The sequence below is a fragment of the Physeter macrocephalus genome, chromosome 14, assembly GCF_002837175.3.
Source record: "Physeter macrocephalus isolate SW-GA chromosome 14, ASM283717v5, whole genome shotgun sequence".
Taxonomy (NCBI): Eukaryota; Metazoa; Chordata; class Mammalia; order Artiodactyla; family Physeteridae; genus Physeter; species Physeter macrocephalus.
Window position 1 is genome coordinate 27,327,151 of NC_041227.1, and position 21,080 is coordinate 27,348,230.

The 21,080-nt window shown below is 54.1% G+C and overlaps 3 protein-coding genes across 6 annotated transcripts; 2 read left to right on the forward strand and 1 right to left on the reverse strand.

Annotated features, from left to right (window-relative positions):
- Nucleotides 1–6,284, reverse strand: CPXM1 (carboxypeptidase X, M14 family member 1). 4 transcript variants are annotated; one of them, XM_007127147.2, is made up of 14 exons: nt 6,071–6,284; nt 4,604–4,765; nt 4,307–4,416; nt 4,060–4,199; nt 3,864–3,954; nt 3,089–3,239; nt 2,916–3,004; nt 2,465–2,588; nt 2,181–2,377; nt 1,914–2,093; nt 1,532–1,829; nt 1,216–1,355; nt 471–573; nt 1–377 (listed from the first exon to the last, which is right to left on the reverse strand). In XM_007127147.2, the coding sequence occupies exons 1-14, from the start codon at nt 6,240–6,242 to the stop codon at nt 139–141; spliced, it is 2,196 nt and encodes a 731-aa protein (XP_007127209.1). In that variant the 5' UTR covers nt 6,243–6,284; the 3' UTR covers nt 1–138. The 4 variants fall into 4 exon arrangements, with proteins under 4 accessions (XP_007127209.1, XP_054946693.1, XP_054946694.1 ...); XM_055090718.1 differs by having other exon boundaries at nt 1,914–2,377; nt 6,071–6,242; XM_055090719.1 differs by having other exon boundaries at nt 2,181–2,588; nt 6,071–6,206.
- A 6,184-nt stretch (nt 6,285–12,468) lies between these two features.
- On the forward strand, nt 12,469–13,379 carry C14H20orf141 (chromosome 14 C20orf141 homolog). The gene is given in 4 exon segments (XM_007127145.2): nt 12,469–12,607; nt 12,610–12,714; nt 12,787–12,852; nt 12,855–13,379. Coding segments are annotated over 4 exon segments (489 nt in total). The 3' UTR covers nt 13,034–13,379.
- Nucleotides 13,380–13,718: 339 nt separating this feature from the next.
- Nucleotides 13,719–14,295, forward strand: TMEM239 (transmembrane protein 239). The gene has a single exon (XM_007127146.4). It carries the CDS (start codon nt 13,785–13,787, stop codon nt 14,238–14,240), a length of 456 nt encoding a protein of 151 aa, XP_007127208.3. The 5' UTR covers nt 13,719–13,784; the 3' UTR covers nt 14,241–14,295.
- Nucleotides 14,296–21,080: the final 6,785 nt, after the last annotated feature.

Sequence of the window (21,080 nt, forward strand, 5' to 3'; positions counted from 1 at the left end):
TGAGGTGCCAAACAGCTTTAATGAGCCTGAGCACCTTTCCCCCTACTTTGTCCCTCCCTCCCAACTCTCCGTGCCCCCTCCTTCAGTTCCGGACAGGTCCAGCCTGCCCAAGGCTCTGGGGCTCTTCGGCTAGAGGTGTTAATTCTGTCCCCTCAGCCGCTCCAGCCGCCGCCGAAGGTCCGGGGGCACCTTGGCCCCAGCTGCCAGCAGCTCTCGAAGTCTCTGTTTGGGAGTCTTGGTGAGGTGGAAATTGCAGGGCACAGGGCCCTCTTCAAAGGTGACCCGACAGTTCCGAGTCGCTGCATGGTAGCCCTCAGCACTGGCAGTCACCACATAGTCCCCTGGGGTCAGCAGGCGCCAATAATCCCCACCCCATGCTGAGAGGAGTGAAAGGCAAGATCAGGGTCCAGTGGTCCACAGCTTCTGAAAGCCTCCCACACCTCCCCCCATCCCCTCCCCCACACACCCACCCGTTGTTACATCGTGGTTAATCCCATCCACGGCAATGACAGCATCAGCAATCCCAATCTCCGTGTCCTTGTCCCTCACAACTCCGGCAATGCCCATGCGCACCTGTGTGGGAAAAGGTTATCAAATCCCCTTTCCTTCTGTGTGAAAATGTGGCCTTCAGTTCATTTTCTGGCTGTTCCCCACAAATTTGATAGAGGTGGTGCGTCTACTCTGTTCCTACGTGACAGTACTCTGGTGAAAATATCTCCTGATTGACAAATCTGCATCTGGATTGGGAGAACTATAAACGCCTGGCAGGAGGGCTTATCTATGGGCTTTCCCGAGTTCAGTGACTCTTGTTATTGGCCTTGTGTTTTAGAACTCTTGGAAACTATACTTATGGAGTCATTCCAAGGGACATGAGTTCTGTGAAAAGTGAAGTGTCTATGCCAGGGCATTTCCTGCACTTGCAAAATCTGACTCTTTTCTGAGAACAGCTCTGGGTCAGCTCTATGGACAATTGCCTGGACTGCTGTCAGGTCTATTCCCACCCGCTTACGCCACCCGCCTGGCAAACTGTGATTCCTGTCCTGTATCCCTCCAAGTCAATCTGATGCTGAGTGAGTATGACCCATGGCACCTGTGAGTCAGAATGCTCAGCCTGACCTTAGGCTCAGCTCCCAACTGGGAGCTGCATCAACATGGAGAAGAGACCAGTCAGGAGTGACTCGGGCAGGCTGGGCACAGGGGGGATTCAGGTCGGACCTGTTCCAGGTAGGTGAGAAGGGCATCTTTGTTGTTCTCCCACTCCTGGGGCAGCTCGTTCTCGTGAGGGAACTTGTCACAGGACAGCTCCACAGTGACTTCAAAGCAGTTGGTGTGTAGGTAGCTGAAGTCATTCATGCCTAGGGGTACCGCAGACACTGGAGCCTAAAGGGGCGGGATGGGACCCCTGCCCTCCTGGTGCCCTCCTCTGGGAGACACTTCCTGGTGACAGCTGACACCAGTGGTTATGTGAGAGCAGACTGTCTTATTGGGCAGAGTTACGGGGACGGAGCTAACCCCACCCTTGGGCACATACTCCCAGGAACTGTGTGCCAGTCAGCCCCGTTGATGATGTTGCCATACAAGGAGAAGTCCTGGCTGTGGCAGGGTCGGCGATCTGGGTCCTGCATTGCCCAATTAGTGCCAGCATAGACAGTGCTGAGCCAGCGAAACACTGCCTCATCTGGGGTGGGCGTGAGTTCACGGGCAGCCCACGGAGTCCGAGTCATGTCGAAGGGGTAGGACACCACGAGCTCACCCCCGTGGAGGTTGGCACTTAGCACAAAAGGGATCCGCTCCATCCACTTGATCACTGCCCGCGTTTCAGGAGCCACCTGGACAAGGGCAGGTCAGGGGGGTGGGAGACAGAGACAAAGGCCCCTAGGGTGGCCCTCCACCACTGTCCCCAGAATACTCACAGTGGCATTGGGCAGGGTGTAGTAAGTAGGCAGTGGCAGGTGATGGTTGGGGACAGTGTCAGGCACCAGCCCATCATCCTCTGCTTCCCACAGTGGTGTGTTGAGGTCAGCAAAATTATGGTTAAGGTCAATGCCCTGATGGTTCCAGCGGCCCTCTGCCCAGCCCACCAGCTCCGAGCCCTGCCAGGGACGAGGTTTGTTCAAGCCAAGCAGGCTCCGGGCACCGCGACAGAAGGAGCAGGCTGGCCCTCGGGCCAAGTGGCCTACCCGGCGGAAGGCAGTCTCATAGCCGTCAGGGTTCATGGAGGGCAGCAGGTGAATGCGCGTCTCGGCAAGCAGCCGGGTCACCCGCGGGTCCCCTCTCAGGAACTCACGGCACAGGAACTGCATTAGGAGCAGGAGCAACTCCCGCCCCAGCGCCTCATTCCCGTGCATGCCGGCCACGTAGCGCACCTCAGGCTCTCCTGGGAGCACACAGGTGCTCGCAACTGGCTCATGCCCCTGCCCCTCCCCGCCGCTGCGCCCACCTCTCCCACCCCACCTGCCAGTACCCAGCTCATGCTCCCCAGGCTGGTCCGACATTTCCATCACATACAGCTTCAGGCCCTGGTGGCTCTTCCCGATGCTGTAGACGCGGGTGATGTTGGGGCATTGCTCGTTCACCTGCTTCATCAGCTGGGGGGCGGAGTGCACCTCCCACGGTGCAGGGCATGGGAGGATCAGACCCAGGGGTCAGACCACATGTGGCCACGGAAGGATTTCAAAAGCGTGTGGTGGCCCATACAGATGGGGACACCACGGCATGGTACAGGAGTGGGCAGCAGCAGACCAGAAGGAAGGGTCAGAATAAGGGAGGCGCCATAACAAGGGAAATTGGGGCAGTTTAGGGGTCAACAGGAGGGTGAGATGAGGGAGGACATGAGGGCAATCATAGCCAGTTATGCCCTGGTAGGCGGGGGACCTCAGATGGGCAGATCCTCCCTCCTGGGTCATAAGGTTTACCTTCCTCATGGCTTTATAATCATGATGCCGGAAGTCCAGTGTGTCGGAGGATCCCAGCACAGGGACCTCAGGGAATAGACCATTAGGATCTGGTAGAGGATGAGTTCCCAATAAAGGGGGAGTTCCCAGTGGAGGGTGCGCCCTGCCCATCCAACCCTTGTCTTACAGCCCACCTGAGACGGGGCAGGCCAGGATCTCTGCCCGGAGGCAGGATGCACCTCCCTGGAGCCAGGTCTGGGGCAGCAGGCGAATGAAACGGGCCACCTGCGGCTCAGGCAGGAGGTTCAGCACTGGCGTCTCTGGGTCCGAATTGGCAGGAAATACCTGGGGGCATCAAGTCCTTTGTAAGGGTGGCTTGAACCCCAGCAGCCTGGCGGAGGGCCCAGGGAAGGAGCTCAGGCTGCTGAGCTCACTGAAAAATCCACGCCGTAGGCTCAGCTGGAGACTTGCCCACTGTGTCAAACACAGACCGCTGCCCACAGCCTTTGCCAGCAGGCAGCCTCAGGCAGCCACGCTTTCCGTTTTGGTCACAGCTCATTAGACCAATATGGCCATGTGACTCAGGAGCAGCCAATCCTGGAAGTGGCCAGGACCCCACACTGTAGCCTGGGGTAAAAAGGGGTCATTGAGATGGGGAAGCCAGAGTTATGAGGAGGTGAGAAGTGATGCAAGGACCAGGGGCCCATCACCAGAAAGGGTGTTCCAGCAGGAGGCTGTGGCATGGAGGAAGTATTTGGGGAGGATACAGGCATGATCCAAAGCAGCCTGCCTCCCAAGGCTGTCTGCTGGGTGCCACTCATCCTGACAACAACCCCCTTTCTCCTGGGATGCCCAAGCGGACACCTGTTCCTTGTCCTCAGAGGAGCCCCAGCCCAGCCCAGCACCCTACAGTGGGCCAGGAGCCCAACCCCCAGCATAGAGGGCCCCAGCCACCATGGGACCTCTCACCGCGTCCATCCCACTGCTGCGATTCTTACTCCCCCACCAGGTAAGACTGTCATTGCTGAACTGGACCTTGTATGATGTGACCCAGTCATACCTGGCAGGAAAGATGGGTAGAGATCATGGGTGGCTCCCAGGACTCCCACCCCAGTCCTCCTGAGTCTGCCCATGACTTCCCTGCTCTGGAGATATTCTGCCTCACCTCCAGATGGAGTTCCTGCCCTGTGTGATAATGCCTGAGAAGCGGGTGGGGTGCCTAGCATCCACCTGAAGCCATGGCTCGGCATCCTGCTCCTCGGCACACCAGGCCCCGTCAAAAAGATCACCATCCTCCAGGCCTGACTGTGGGCACAGGACATAGTCATCAGAACCAGGCAGGCAGTATGGGGTAAGTCTTAACCGAAGGTGGGAGGGGCAAGTAAGTAGGTCCTAGGGGTTGCCTTGCTGACCTGGATGTTGAGCCGTCCTCGGTGTGGTCCAAGACCAAAGGACTGGCTGCTAGATGCATCGAGCTGGTTATCTGAAACTCGCAGGGACTCCAGGCCCAAAGGGGGACAGTCTGGGACAGGGACAGAGCAGTAAAATAGGACCAGAGAAAGAGTGGTCAGGGCACGTAGGAAGCTGAGTCTAAGCTTGACAGTGTGTTGGACAGGCTGGGGGCATGTCTATGCCCAGGAGACCAAGAGCTACATTAGTTTGTGCCCCAGAGACTGCAAGTCTGGGCAGGGCCCCTGGAATGGTGGTACCTGGTTCTTGCTTCTCGGGGAGGTCAAAGGTCCTTGCAGGGCTGGTGGTCACTGAAGCCCTGGCAGTCACTGGGGGGCTGGGGGGAGTTAGCTTCTTTCGCTTCTTCATGATGATCTTTTTCTTCTTGATGACTCGAATCCGGACATGCTGTTCTGAGGTCCCTGGGGACCAAGGAGGCAGAGCACCAGGGAAGGAAAGGATGACACGAGACCCCAGATGGAGAGGTCTGCCAGCCCAAGAAAGCCTGCAAGTCCACAACAGGCCCCACCACACATATCCAAGAACCTTGGCATGGACTTAAAGGCCCGCAGGCTGACCCCCAACCTACCTCTCCAGCCACTTCCTTGATTCCTTCTCCCCTCTGACGGCTTGGCCCTCACCAATAGAGAGCTACACTGCCACTAGGAACTATCTGCTTACTTCAAAGAGCTGAATTTGGTTCTTTAACACCTTCTTTGCCCGGCTGTCCCCTCCCCTGTCATCCACCACCTTTGATTTTATTGCCTAATTCCCATTCTTCCTTTGCATCTCAGCCCAGATACACTTCAAGGAGCCTTCCTTAGCTCCAGACTCGGTCTCATGTCCCAAAGCCTCTGTACCACCACCATCATTATGTTTACCGTCTGAGCTGAGATGTCCTGTCCTCAAATCCATGTCTGCCCGGATGCTCAGGCTTTCCAGAGCTGCACCCCTGCCCTGCCTGCCCTTCAGTACAAAGCATTCAATGCACAGGGCAGGTGCCACTAGTTACCCACCCAGCCTAGCTCCACAGATGCCCCTAGAACATGCTGTACATTTTTGTGTTAGGTGCCCTGTGTCTTTGCACAGACTGTTTCCTTCTTGGCTGCCCTCCTCTTCAGCTCTTCCTAATTCAGAGATACCCTTCAGGACCAGTTCCACTTGCCTATCCCAAGAAACCCTCCTTGGCTGCCAATCCCCTTGCTTTCCTCCTCTCTTACTCCCACATCTGAAAAGGTGGGAAGTCAGGCAGCCTTCCCCCTCCCTTCCCCAGGCAGTGCCGCGTTCCTCCTGGCAGAGAGCTCTTCCTCCCTTCCTCGGTTCTTTCCTTCCAGCCCCTGCCCTCAAGCTCTTTCCCACAGTCTTGCTCTGTACCCTCCTCCTTTGTCTGCACCTTTTTCTCCCCTCCTCCTGGCTCTGGCCTCAGTTTCCTCATCTGTGAAAAGGGAAAGTTTGGGGCTGGAAGAGGCAGCATCCAACTGGCTCCAGTCCCAGGACTGCTGACTTGGTTTGGCAGGGAACTGGGGCTGCTGACTCAGCAGCCATTGTACTGGGCAGGGAGTGTGAGTGCGTGGGGAAGGGTCGCCACACAGGCGCTGGGCACCGAGTGTGGCGTGTGTGGAGTGTGTGGGGTGTGTGTGCGCGTGCTGGGGAGGGTCGCCACACGGGGAGCGGAGGAGTGGGACAACCGGCCCGCGGAAGAAGCGGGCCGTGGGTCGGGAGCTCACCGTTCTCGTTCCCTGCGGACAACTCTGCCTGGCTGCTACGCGGGGCCGGGGTCGAGACCGGGGCCTCGGTGGTCGCGGGCGACGCCAGGCCCATCACCGAGGCGCCGGACGCCCCGAGACTCACCCCGACGGCAGGCGCGAAGGTGGCCAAGGCGAGCAGGAGACCCCACATGGCGGGGTCCAAAGCGAGGACACGCGCTGGGCCCGCGATGGCCGGTGGGTTCGCCTCTTCCTGCTGGGGCTCGGGAGCCCCCCGCCCCTTCCTGCCGCCGCCGCACGCCCCCTGAGGCCTTCGACACGCCCACAGCCCGCCAGTTGGCCTCGGACCCAGGAGCCGAGGGGTGGGCAGGGGAGGGGAGAGGAAGGAAGGGGTGGGGAGGAGCCAGGGCTGCAGCCCAGGGTCTCCGCACCCGCCGACCCTCCCCCTCCCTCTCTGCCCCGCGCCCCAGACCCCGCACCTAACTCACCCGCCTCTCTCGGCAAAGACCCTGCACCCTGGATTCCACGCGATCCTGTGCGCCCGTCCCACAGTGGGCACTTACTGTGTACCATGCCCCGTGCCAGGCGCTTTACCCGTGGCCTCTCAGACAAATCTCATCTTACAAACTGGTAAACTGAGGCTCAGGGCTGCTAATTGACTTAGCCTAGGTAGCGAAGCCGAGAACTTTGGGGAGGAAACTACAACCCGAGAGGGAAATCTATCCAGTCAGAACCCCCTGCCAGGACGGGTGGGACGGAAAGAAGGGTGAGAGGAAACTGAGGTGGCGGCTGGGGTACGGGGTGGGGGAGGGCTGGCTCTCCAGGAATCCTTCTGAAGGACACCCAAGGAGCCCAGCTAGAGGCGGTGCTTCCCTCCCTCCCCACTGCGGCGCCCCGCCTCTCCTCTCTCTTCCTTTCCCCAGCCTCCCCTCCTTTGCTCACCCGGCTGCCACGTTCCGGGGTTACATAACCCGAGTAGAGGCGTCCGAGCCTATACCCAGCGGGCTGGGGCAGGGGGTGGAGGGTGAGGCTGATGCATGTCCTGCCCTCCCCCGCCTCACTCTCCTCTGGGAGCCGGCAGCCCTGGGTCTGTGTCTTCGGGACCACCTCCGACCCCGGGATTCCAGAGCGCAGGACCCTCCCCATCCCTCTCCGAGGTCCCCTTTGGCTCCCCCACGCCAGGGTCGCCTTCCCAGAAGGAAGGCATTCGTTCACTGTGCGCCTCTGGCCGGTGCTTTGCCCGTGCAAGGATCCCGCCAGGGAGACACCGCCATTCCCAAGTAAGAAGAGATGCCCAGAGGTGGCCGGGAATCCTCTGGAGTGCGCGGGGCCCCTGAGCAAATATTTTCTGTAAGGTCACTGCCCATATGAACAATTTGAATTACCCTAAATCAGCGTGTCAGCACCGGATCTCTCGAAAGAAATATGCGCTCCTGGAACTGAGACCCACCCCCAGTAAGAACGATCTCATAGACTCGAGTCCCGAAGCTCCTCAAGGCATTTGGTCCACCCCATGCGCTCTGGGTAGAGAATCCCCGAAAGGGAGTAACTGGGACAGGGCCCCCGCGGGTCCTGCTCCCGCCTTAGAGCGCCCCGCCTGGACACCACTGCCGGGTCCCAGTCACCAGAGGAGGATCTAGAAAAATTCAAGGAAGGCGTGCCGAAGCGGAGGGTCCCTGAAGCGCCGGGCAGAGTCAGCGGCAGAAAGACGGTACTGCGGCCCCAGGCTTCGCAGAAGTGGGAGGCAGGGAGAGGCTCTGTGGAGCTAGAAGCGGGTCTGTGCAAGTCCTGAGGACTGCTCCACCTCCCGCCAAAACCCAGTCTGCCCACTTCCCTGGCCCCCCCCCCCCCCCGCATCCAAGTTTCACAGAGTGGTGCGAGAGGGTCGGGGCAGAGCCTGGCTAGGACAGGTCAGCCTCCTGAGGCTCCCACCTCCTCCAAGCCCTTCCCTATACCGCAGCCAAATTGTCCTAGTGGGCTCACCTTCCAGGCTATTCCTGAAAATGTTCTTCCCCACCCACACCTTTCCCACCTCATCTCCCTGTGTTCGCCCCCTGGCTCATATCACTCCAGCCACACAGGCATTCTAGCTGTTCCTCAAATGCACCAGCCCCATTCAGCCTCAGGGCCTTTGCACTAGTTCACCAAGTTTGCATCCTATCACTCAGATGGCCTTTCAATGTTACTTACCTCCCTGACCATTCTGACAAAAGTAAACTCCAGCCTCCACACGTACTATATCCTCTCACTCTGTTTTGTTATTGATTCAAGGCACTCCAACCTCTCTGAATATATCTTTTGTTATTTATTATGTGTTCTCTGTCTGGGTCCCCACTCCCACCCAGCAGAAGGTAAGCAACCCCACAAGAGCCTTTTGCACCCAAATGTTCACAGCTGTACCTAAGGGCCTAGAACAGTGCTTGGTCTCTAGTCAGTGCTCAAAAAGCATGTGTATAATATGTTCAAGGTTAGAGGGGACCCAGCAGGGCTGGAGGGAAGCTGGCCTCCTCAACAGTGCCAGGTTTTACAGGAGAAGAGTTGGCGGGCAATGAACTGGGAGACCTGCCCCCAAAGGGACTGGTGGGACGGGGCATGCTGGGCATCTCCCACTAATCTCCCACCTTCTCACGCCCCTTCTAACTTGCTCATCCCTTCTGTTCTCCCTGCTCAGCTGCTGCCTTTGGCCCTTGCCATTTGGTTGCCTAGAGCTGCAAAGGCACCAAGTCCGGAAGCAGGGTCTAGAGGTGGCGGCTTCCAGGGTGCAGGTACTTGCACAGCCAGATCTCTAGCCCTGGGAGCCAGGTGGAGGCTTTTTCGTGGCCTCACGAGAGCCAGGATATGTTGCAAAGTACAAATGAGCAAGACTGAGCTGGACTGGGTGGAGATACCTGCCCCAAAGGGATTTTGGCTTAAGAGATGGTCTGGGACTCTCCTGGCTGCTCCCCAGCGTGGTCAGGTGGCTGGAGGCGTAGACGATAGATGACTTTGGTGCCACACAGGCTTAATGTCACATCCCACTTCTGCTGTTCATTTTGTTTGCGTATCCTTGGACGGTAATTTTACCTCTCTGAGCCTCAGTTTTCTCATCTGTAAAATGGGAACAATAATATTTTCCTCTTTGGGTTGCTGTGAAGTGAGATAATATGTGGTTCCTGGGGGCCACTACCAGATGAATTAAAGGTAGGGAAACAGCTTAACACAGTCCTCTTGCTCCCACATACGTAGATGGAATAAAACGTTATCAAGAGAAGAGAGGAGGCTATGTGTCTGGCTGTACAAATTGAGAAGTAGGCAAATCTGCTGCCTCTCTGTGCCTCCTAATCTCCTGTCCCGGGTACTCACTCCCCACTAAGTGCTCTCCCTATGATGCAGGTGAGCTTTGATGGGGACTCCTGTGGCACCTAGATGCATCTCCCCACGTTCCCGTCTCCCCTCACCACTACCTCCCCCAGCTATCTCTCTTTTGTACATCAATGTCTTCTAGAGCCTTACTCCTCAAAGTGTGGCCGAGGACCAACAGCATCAGCATCCCCTGGGAGCTTGTTAGAAATGCAAATCCCTGCCGAGACCTACTATATCAGAATCTGCATTTTAAAAAGATCCCCAGGGAATTCAACCCCAGGAGATTCAGGTGGGCTGAGAAGCACTAGATGGAGGTTTAGAACAACTCCATCTAAAATGCATGAGATTCACAGCTTTCTGAGTTTGATGGTGTTTGACGCTGTTACTGGAAATTTTATCCCAAGCCGTAAGAGGACATCCACATAACATTAGGAAATTGGTATTTCATTCATCCTGGGAGGGTATATTCCTGATCTCCACCAAAGGACCCTATATTGATTTGCTTATTTTAATCGAAATACTACAGAATATAATTTTTAAGGCCTTTTTAAAAAAATTTATTTATTTATTTATTTATCTTGGCTGCACCAGGTCTTAGTTGAGGCACACAGGATCTTCAGCTGCGGCATGCAGACTTCTTAGTTGCAGCATGCGGAGTCTTAGTTGTGGCATGCTTGCAGGATCTAGTTCCCCAACCAGGGATCGAACCTGGGCCCCCTGCATTGGGAGCATGGAGTCTTACCCACTGGACCACCAGGGAAGTCCATGCAGAATATAATTTTAAAGGTAAATCACATATAGGTCTGTAACAGAAGATTCTTCTCTATGCTTCTCTATTCTCAAGTCAACCACTTTTAGTTCTGTTTGTTATTCCTTCTTGTATTTACCTTTATGCTTCTATTGCTATCTCTTGGATTTTTATGTTTAGATGTTATCTGTGGATTTCCTGCTATGGAATTAAGGATTTAGCTTTCCTACCACCCCTCCCCCCAACATACATCAAAATACACATACACGTTTCCTCCTGCCATCCTCCCAAAAGAACTAAATCACTGGAGTCAATATTCAGTACTTATATTATGACCATGTAAAGATTATTGTTCAACTTTTTTGTTCCCTGGAGTTAGCAAATACTTTGTTTTATCATTTGCTTGGTTTTCAAGGCACTAGTTGCTAATTCAATCCCAAAGGTTCCAACAGAGCTAAACATCTTGCATATGTCTAAAACCAGCAGATACGGACTTCCCTGGTGGCGCAGTGGTTAAGAATCCGCCTGCCAATGCAGGGGACATGGGTTCAAGCCCTGGTCTAGGAGGATCCCACATGCTGCAGAGTAGCTGAGCCCACGTGCCACAACTACTGAAGCCCGCGTGCCTAGAACCCGTGCTCTGCAACAGGAGAAGCCACCGCAATGAGAAGTCCTCATACAGCAACGAAGACCCAATGCAGCCAAAAATAAATAAATTAAAAAACAAACAAACAAAAACAGCAGATAATCAGTTTCATTTTCTTCTGGAGACATCCCTCCTGGAGCATCTATCTTTTGATTCCAGGCTGGGTTGCTTGCTTTCTTTACCTGGAAACATAGCTGACATCCCAGGTCTTTCTCATCATCACTCTCCTGTGTTTAGCCTCACTTCTTTCTTAGTTTAGTTCCTTATTTTTTCTGAAGCACATGCTCCAGTAGCTTCCTAAGAAAGAGTGTATGCAAGGTCAAGTTTTTGAAACCTTGTTTGGCTTAAAATGTCTTTATTCTACCCTCATACTTGATAATCGTTTAGACAGATATGCTACTGGGTTGTAAATCATTTTCCCTCAGAATTTTGTGGGCTTTGCTTTATTGCTCTGGGAAGACTCAGAAGAAGGCAATCAATGAATGGTCCCAAGGGCTGGTGGCATTGGCTCTATGGCTGTTGAGCTCATCACCACCAAAGATGTCAAGGTCACCAGGCTTGAATCTTTGAACAGAATCCCCTGGAGGCAGATATGCAGCCGGACCCTTGCTCTGTCTCCTCCTCTTCTAGGGCCTGTATGGTCACTGTCCCCCTACCCCTACCTCCATCAGTTTTCCTTCGAAGTATGGTATGTGAACAAGGATTAAGTTCTCTCAGTTATGACCCATTTCCACTCTTGCCTCTCAAGTCACTAAACTGAACCTCTGTAACCATTTACAGATTATTAGTGGAGATAGGTTTCTTTTCCAGGTGACCAATCCCTTCATACATGTTCATTTTCCTTAATTTCATTCTTGGAGGGTAACCTTAACCTCCAATTTTGGGGTTACTATGTTGTAGCCCTCTTACAGTCACATTCCCTGTGCCATTTCTGGGATGCCAGTATCCAGAACACTTCCCACAAACAACAATGCTTCTTCAAACAGCTAAACAGCCCCTTCCTGCCCCACCCCCATTTAGTAGGTCATGTGGGAGCCCTGCCCCAGAAAAGCCTCAGGTTGCTTCCTGGCAGAGTCTATCTCTGCATTCCAGGACTGCAGTTCTGAAAAATCCCCCACAAGAGCCCACAGGCCTCACCCTACTTTCAGGGGAGAGAGCTGGGGACAGACTGAGTGACTTGCCCCAGGACACCCAGCCCCGGGAACCCACGAGACAAAGCAGCCCCTCCTCCCATGGTAAGCTGCCCAGGTGGTGATGGGGTTATAATGCCTTCCTGGCAACTCAAATCCCCACCGGAGGGCCCTAGGGCGGAGAATTAGCAAAGACAAGAGGATTAGTCTTAGCTCTCAAAAGTCAGACCTCCCTTTGGCTAAACTCTGCCTAAGCCACCAACTACTTATGAGGCCAGAGCCAGCATTAGCCTGCTCCTTACCCCAGGTCCCCACCTGGCAGCGAGTCACAATGCTCCAGCTGCCCAACCCACCAGAATGTCTGACTAAAGTGGGAGGGGGTGAGGAGGGTTTGGTGGGTGGGTGCGTGGGGAGGGGGAGATTTCTAAGGAGCCCAGCTCCCCGCTGCCTGAGCTTACCCTTGAGTGTCTGGCAGGGCCCCACCCCCTCCCATGGTCCTCCCCCCCATACCCCGTCCCAGCCCTAGTCCTTCCTGTAACCTCCAGCTCCCTCCATGACCCGCCTCTGCTCACCCAGGCCTGAAGACCTTGCTTATCCTGTCCCAGTCCCTTCCAGGGGCGTGGGTGCTGGGGAGGGATCGGGTAGCCCAGTGGGTCCATGTGTGTCCCCCTGGGGCCCTAGCCAGGCCCAGGTCCTGACGGTGTCCTAGGGCTGGGGGCACTGGGGCTGACAATGCGGGCGGTCTTTTCCACAGCTGGCCCAGCCTCGCTGCTGCTGCTTGTCCACCGGTCAGTGGACAGCAGCCTGGCAGTTTGGGCAGGTGAGCAAGGGGTCAAGCTCCCAAAGCCCAGCTGCCACCAAAGGGTGGCAGCTCTCCACATGCCTGCAGGTCCCTCCTGGTCACAGCACACACATCTCACAGGGGGCCGGAGTCAGGGGCCGGCGAGGGTCCAGGGCAGCAGGAGGCTCCGCTCCTGCCCACGGTGGCGGTCAGAGGACGACGCGGCCCCCAGGAGGCTCTGCTGCTGCCGCTCCTGGGCCTGGGGCTACTCCTGGGAGCCCGCGGCATGCCCCTGGCCCTGCTTGCCCTGGCTTTCTGCCTCCATCCTTGGGCCTGAATGCCCTCTGGAAATACATTGGCCATGCTGTTTCCTCACGCCTCCTTTCCTCCACCCTGGTCTGGGAAGGTGGGAGGATACTCCTTTATCCCCCAGCCTGCACCTACCTTGGGGGACCTCTGAGGTCTCCCCACAATGTGGACAGTAGATACCTAGGTCTGAGTCCAAGGGCATCAGTCAAAAGTGAGATAAGGGACAGGGAGCCCAGTGCAGGGAATGGGAGCCATCTCAGAACCTCTATGTTAGGGGTCGCTATTCTGGCCTCCACTGTGGTTCTACAGAATGAGGGTCCAGAGAGAAAGAACCGCAAGAGAGTGGAGTGGGACTGGATATCGGCCAGCAGGGAAGGGAGGGATCCAGAGAGGTCTTTCCACAAGAAAACATGAGAAACTACATCTGTGGGCTCACCAGCCTCCCCTGCCAGCCCGGAGGGTCCATGAAAGGTAAGTCTCACATCCTGCAGTGTTTCCTCTCTTGGCTGGACCCCACCCTAGCCCAGGTCACAATGGGGCTCCTTTGGGAAGAGTGGGGGCAGTGAGAGTGGAGGCTCAACTCTGGCTGGGCACTGCAGGAAGCAACATGACCTAGGTGGCTCTGCCCAGAGGTAAGACCCATGCCCCAGTTCAAAGCCCCACCACACCCATGCTGGTACCCTCCTGACCCCCGCACCCTCACCCACCCTGAGGTCCCAGGCATCTCCAGGGCTGCTCCTGCAGCTGGCGTGGCCCTCTCCCCAGGTGCACCGGCGGTGATGCAGCAGCTGCGAGCGGAGACACATGCCATCGGGGCTGGCGAGGGGCCACAGCGTGCGGTGCCCTGGTCGGCCTGGGTCACGCGGGAGGGCTGGGTGCGCTGGTGCATGTGCCATGTGCCCCCGAGCTGGACCCAGTGGTGGGCCACCTCAGGCTGGCGGCAACCGCTGCAGCGTGTGCTGTGGGGTCTGGAGGGGATCCTCTACCTGCTGCTGGCACTGATGCTGTGCCACGCACTCTTCACCACCGGCTCCCTCCTGCTGAGCTCCTTGTGGCCCGTGGCAGCTGCGGCATGGCTCCATCTGCTGCCGGCTGTCCTGCTGCTGGCGCTCAGTGCCCTCCCCGCCCTGCTTCTCACGGCCGCCTTCCTGCTGCTTTTCTCCACACTGCTGAGCCTCGTGGGCCTCCTCACCTCCATGTCTCACCCAAGCCATGCTCAGGACTTGGACCAATAGAAGGGCAACGCCATCCTGCTGCTTGTGTCTCTTGAGCCCTGGCCTAGGGCCTGAAGCCCAGGGGAGAGGGAGGGCGGCTGGGACCAGGGCCTTCCTGCCTCGGCAGGCCCCAGACCTTCAGTCCCTAGTTGGGACCGGTCAGGGCATGCATGATGTTGCTGGAACTGGCAGGGAAGACTGGCCTGACCTCTGGGCACCTCCCTCAAGCTGATGCTGCAGGTACTTGGGATGGGGGGGGGCAGGGACTTTGAGAAGAGACGTTAGGGCAGAAGGCTTAGCCAGGGGCAGAGCTTGACCCAGCCGTCAAGAGCTCCCACATGCATGTGGTGACACCACTGGGGCCCCCTTAGCAGCTGGCAGCATCTTTTTCTTGCAGCTGCTCAACTGTCTCAGCTTCAGACTCATAGAGAACTACTTGGGTACCTCTGTATTTGCCATTCCCCCCACCAACCTCCTCTTTCCACTTCCGCAGGCTCTAGAAAGGGCCCACTGACAGAAACTTAGCTGGGAGAGGGCTAGCCAGAAGCCTCATGGGACCTCAGCCAACTCACCTTCCGGACCTTTCTGCCCAAGCAGTCCCCACTCCCTAGACTTCCTACCTCCTGCCTCAGTCCACATCCCCACCTCTGGGAAATGGGCCAACCAGTGTAGTGAGGTTCCCAGAGAGCACTTACTCTTTAAGACTCCTGAGGTTTGCTATGGAAAAACAAACAAGAAGTCCCATTTCACCCACCTATGCAATGTGTGGCCTTGGCCAATTAGTTTTTTTGAGCCTTGGTATTAAGTGGGTCCTGTCGTGGAGCTGTTGTGAGCCAAAGGCAATAATACCTATGTGTGAAGTACTTTGAAAAGACCAGAAAACTGTACGATATTGTATTGAACTCTAAAGAGCAGAAAGCTTCTCTAGGCCTTCAGAGAAATGTTCTGTCATGGATACAACTGGGGCCCTACCATGGTAAACAGAGGATGGACGAATGTGAACAAAATGTAAAAGGTTGTATGCCATGAAATCTCAAAATATGCAGGTGTTGAACTCTTCTGATTGTGAAATGCTCGGGGCTGGGGCTTGGTGCCAGGAGATGTCTTGCACAGCTATGTGAGTGGGGAAAGCATGGCCCACGGGTTTCTAAAACCAACTCAACAAGCTGCTTACAGCACCAGGAGGGACTTGGAAGGTGGCATCCCTTGATGCCGAGGATGCTGGCTGTTCACACATCAGCTAACCCTCCAAATAAAACAGTGAGTGATCAGTTACTACAGGTAAGACATTTGATAGATAAGACCCGCCACCTGACCCCCACCCCACTCCAGACCTCCACCTAATCCCTGACCCTCCCCAATCTAGTCTTGACCCCACTATATACATAACCCTAAAATCCCTGCTCCTAAATCCCTCAACCAAAAGGCCCCTCTCCTGCCAGCTAAATACTCAAGCCCTGGGGACCAGCCCCTAGAACCGAGGTTCATTTTTGCTAAAACCCATTCGCTGCGGAGTTTCATAACTCTGCATGCCATTGGTCATCAACATCAGCACCTGAAACCCCAGACACAGTCCTTCTTTTTTCCTTTCAGTTCTCCCTGAAATATGACCTGGTAGCAAGGGCAAGGCAGGACATGGAGATGGCATAGCTTCATGGTTAGCACAGGCTCTGGTGTATTAGCTGAAGCTGGGTTTGAATCCCAGCACTGTCACTTTCTAGCTCCATGGCTTTGGTAAAAATTGCTAAGCCTTCTTGAACTTCATTTTCCTCTTGGTTAAAACAAAGGAAAGAACAGCTGTCTTGGGGCCCCTGTGGGGCACTTGGTATGTGAGGCAAAGTTTCTGGACTGACTCCTCACACCACAAACTGTAGCTATGCTGTTACCATCCCATTTTAGAGATGAGAAGTCAGGCACAGGATAGCTACTTGCCAATGGCAAGGCCAGGTTGTTTGAGTCCTAGTCCAGCCTAACAGGCTACTAAAGGGAAAGCAATGGAGGAAATATAACCTAACTGAAGACCCCAGGGCTTCTCAATGCCTGTTCTTTAAGCTCCTGTCAGAGATGAAGCCAGGATGCCAATCTTGGGCCCATCATTGACTTGGCTGTGCATTACTAGCCAGGGACATCACTCCGGAGCCTTGGGGCCATTCTGATTGAGAGAGGAGGTTTTGGCCCAGACCAGACACACTGGGGGGTGGGCAGGATTTTGGCAGGAGCAAGGAGAAGGTCTTCTTCCCTTCCCCACATAAATATATATCTTCTACCCTCCTGCGTTGCTGGTGTGGGGTAGGGTGGCACAGCCAGACTGGAGAGCAGATAGGCAATACTTATCAAATTAGATCAGGGCTTCCCTGGTGGCGCAGTGGTTGAGAGTCCGCCTGCCGATGCAGAGGACACGGGTTCGTGCCCCGGTCCAGGAAGATCCCACATGCCGCGGAGTGGCTGGGCCCGTGAGCCATGGCCGCTGAGCCTGTGCTTCCGGAGACTGTGCTCCGCAACGGGAGAGGCCACAACAGTGAGAGGCCCACGTACCGCAAAAAAAAAAAAAAAAAAAATTAGATCAACACATACCCTGTGACCCAGCAACCCAAAATGAATTCTCACAGAGGCCCATAATGGCCTTGCTCCTCAAACTGTGGTCCCAGGGCTAGCAGTATAGGCATCACCTGTAAAGTGGCTACAAATGTAGAGTCTCAGGCCTCGCTCCAGGCGTGATGAATCAGAACCTACATTTTAACACGACTCCCAAGGGATACCTGTGCACACTATGAGAAGCGCTGCAGGTGAGGGGATATATTGAGGAGATACGTCAGAGTATGATGATTGCACTCACTGGTGGTGGCAGGAGATGGAAAATGTGAAACATGGTGGATGAGCACTGTGGAGAGGCGGCAGCAGTTAGAAAGGGTGGAAGCTATATGGATTGATCTTGAAATCCTAGCGTTGAGTGAAAAGAAGCTGAATGAGAAATAATGCAATTTTTTTCACACAAACTTAAAATGCATGCCAACAAAACCAGACAGTTTTTTCTTCTTCTTTTTTTTTTTTTGATAAGAACAAAAAATAGAATGGAATGGCCAACTCTAGAGCCAGCCAAATGGGATGGAGTACACAGATAAAAGGAAATAAAGTGAGGGACCTTGCAGAGAGGAAAGAAAAACATAACTCCTGAAATTACTTTAAATGTAGACAAAGTCATCCATTTAGACTTAAAACGCTTAATAATGCAAGCCAGGGGAGAATGAACATGCTGGAATGAAGTTCTAAGCCCTTCCATTTGGGCCAAGAAGGGAAAGCTGTCCCACTGGCCTCAGTGACCTGGGAGGTTGGGTGAGTTTTCTTTGGCCCTACCCCATCAGCGGGCTCAGATGGGGTGGGGTTCCAGTAACGCTTGTGGCCTGGCCAGAAAAATAATCAGATCAGGCGGAGCATAAAGAACCGGAGTGGAGGAGGTGTCAGCTGCGAGGGGCCTTGCATCTGAGAAAGCAGAGAGAGGATCCACAGCTGCATACACGCACCCTGGGGGGCGCCTAGGAGCAGGAGCGCCCGGTAGGACTTTCCTCTGCTCCAAGGACCGGGGAGCAATGAGTAGGAGCGGCCAGGATGCGGGAGGGTCAGAGAAGGCGGTGTCAAGGGGGGATCATAAGGCTGGGGGCTCCACTTGAGCTAGAGTTGTCAGTGGCCACCCTGGAGGGAAGAAGAGGGGTCCCTGGAAGCAGGCTGTGCGGCGCGCAGGGAACCGCTCAGGACCAGCTATGGGAAGCCGGGAGGGGGCGCTCTCACCCAGACGCTTCTGTGCTGGGGAAAGGGGCGGCTCCGCCCCGCTAGCGGGTGAGGGGAGCAGCTCTACTCGCCGAGAGTCCGTGGCCACAGAGGAGGAGGGGGCCGACTGGGTCCTCGCGGGAGGAGGAGGAGGAGAAGACCTGCGCTGCGCTGGGAGGTTGCCCCAGGAGCGACCTCTAGGCTCAGGTGCGCGGGAGAGGGGTCAGGGCGACGGCTGGAGAGCGCCGAGCTCGCGCGTTGGCCGTGGAGGCACAGTTGGGTGGGCATGGGCCTGACGTTGGGAAGGAAATCCTTAGCCTAGCCAGGGATCAGAGGGCTGTGGGCACCCACACAGGGAAAGTGCTAGCCACCCCCGTAAATCAACACCTCCCCCCACCTCCACCCCACCCCCGGAATCGCAGCCCCTTGACTCGGTGCATGGCTTGCTCTCCTGGCGGAGACCTCCAGCTCTGGCTACGAAGAGTCGGGCTTGTCTGGGTGTGGGAAGGAAACGAGGAGGGGGAGAGATATCTCCCGGGCCGGGCCGGCAGTGGCGGAGAGGGTAGATCCTGGGGCCAGGAAGGAGCATCTACGGCCCACTGGTGGCTTCACTGACTCCTCAAAATCTCCTTAACCCAAAACTCTAGCCTGAGTTCCCCAGCCTGAAACCCAGAGGCATCGAGGGCAGAGCTCATGAGAATCCCGGAGAAGGAAGGGCCCAATCTAGCCGGCTTCACTGTCTCCCACTGCTGTCCCAACCCTAGTCTATTATTCCATTCTTCCTGGGGTAAAGACCTGTCTTTTGTGAGGTTCTGTCAGGATGTGGATGCAACCAACTTTGGACAAGTTATTTTCTGCTGAGCAAACACTTCTATTACCTTTCAAATATTTTCCATCTTAAAAATAAAAGAACTTAGGAGCTGTAGCTTTTATCATATTTTCTGGCCTGTGTCTTCAAATGTCTAAAACCAAATTTTTAAAAATTGATGTGATACTGTATACTTGCAAAATATTTGTAACATATACGAAAGTTGTGAAGCCCTCTAAACCCAAGGATACCACATCCATCTAAAAGCCAGATGTTATGAGGATAGGTCCTCTTCCTTTGTGTTCTTCTGACTATACAAGCTGGAATTCCCAGACAATGGTATATGGAATTGCTGTTCACAGGTAACTTGGACTTGATCCTGATTTTAAAAGAACTGCTTTTAAGTTTCCACCATTAAGAATTACTGTGGAGTTTTGATAGTTAACCTTTATCCAGTCAAGGAAATTCCTTTCTACTAGTTTGCTAGCAGTTTTGATCATGAGTGGATGTCAAATGTTAAAAAAAATTTTTTTTCTTCATCTACTACCAGGACTACTTATTCTGCTTTATTCTGTTTATATGGTGAATTAAATTTTTAGGTGTCTTTTAATGTTAAACCACTCCTGGATATCCAGATTACTTTTTTTTTTTTTTGCCAAACTGCACGACTTGTGGGATCTCAGCTCCTGACCAGGGACTGAACCGGGCCATGGCAGTGAATCCTAACCAGTAGGCCACCAGGGAACTCCACTGGTTCCCTTTTAATTGACATATAATTCATACATTTTACATATGAATAAAATGCACAAATATCGAGGGTATGGCTCAATTAAAAAAATTTCTTTTTTTGCCCTCACTGCACAGCATGCAGGCTGACCTGGCGTTGAACCCATACCCCCTGCATTGGAAGGGCAGAGTCTTAATCACTGGACTGCCAGGGAGGTCTCTGGCTCAATAAACATTTACATATTTGTGTATCTTTGTGTGTATCCATGTAACTACCAGCCAGATAGAACTTTTCCATCATCCCAGGTAGTTCCATCATGCCCCTTCCCAATCAATACCTCCCCCAAAAGGTAACCACAATTCTGATTTCTATCACCATAGATTAGCCTATTCTTGAAATCATGCAGAATAAAATCATATAAAATGTAGTTTCTGGCTTTTTTCAACACTACATCTGTGAGATTTATCCATGTCATTGCATCTATCAGCATTTTGTTCTCCTTTATTACTATCCCATTGTATGGGACGAATATTTATCCACTCTCCTGTTTTGTTTTGTTTTTTAATTTGTTTTTGGCTGCATTGGGTCCTCGTTGCTGCGCACGGGCTTTCTCTAGTTGCGGTGAGCAGGGGCTACTCTTCATTGCGGTGCGCGGGCTTCTCACTGCGGTGGCTTCCCCCGCTGCGGAGCACAGGCTCAAGGCACGCGGGCTTCACCAGCTGTGGCACGCGGGCTCAGCAGTTGTGGCTCATGGGCTCCAGAGCTCAGGGTCAGCAGCTGTGGTGCATGGGCCTAGTTGCTCCGCAGCATGTGGGATCCTCCCAGACCAGGGCTCGAACCCGTGTCCCCTGCATTGGCAGGCGGATTCCTAACCACTGCGCCACCAGGGAAGACCTCACTCTCCTGTTGATGGACATTTGGCTTGTTTCCAAGTTTTGGCTACTATGAAAAAAACTTCTATGAATGTTCTTGCACAAGTCTTTTGGTAGATCTGTCTAGATGTACTCATTTCTCTTGAAGTGAAATTGCTGAATCACAGGGTACATAAACGTTCAACTTTAGTAAATGCTGCCCAAGAACTTCCAAAGTGATTTGTACCAAGCAGTGGTTCCACTGCATTTTTCAGCCTATCCACCTAATTCATTGTTTGGAGTTTCTACTCTTTCCTGGTCATCAGGTATGGTATTTACATTTGTTTCTCATTTTCACTTTTGCTTGGGTGATTTCTGAGAGGAGGAGGGTTCTAATCAGTCTCCCACATGGGCTCGGGAGCTTTTTGTTTAGTTCCAGCCACTTAATGAGTGTCTACCATGTGCCAAGAAATTGTGCAAGGTATGTCTTGTATCTCCAGGAGCAGATGAATGTTGAACATACATATGAATGTGTGAGACTGGTATAGGTGAAATCTAGCCAGATTCCAAACTGCATATAAAATATTGACAATTTCAACTCAGCCCTTGATATTTCCCAATCCCAAAGAGCTGCTGACAACAGAGAACCCCTCCAGGGTCTTTGTTAAGTACACGTGTGTTCCGGTGAGGTAGTGTAAACAAGTGTGTGA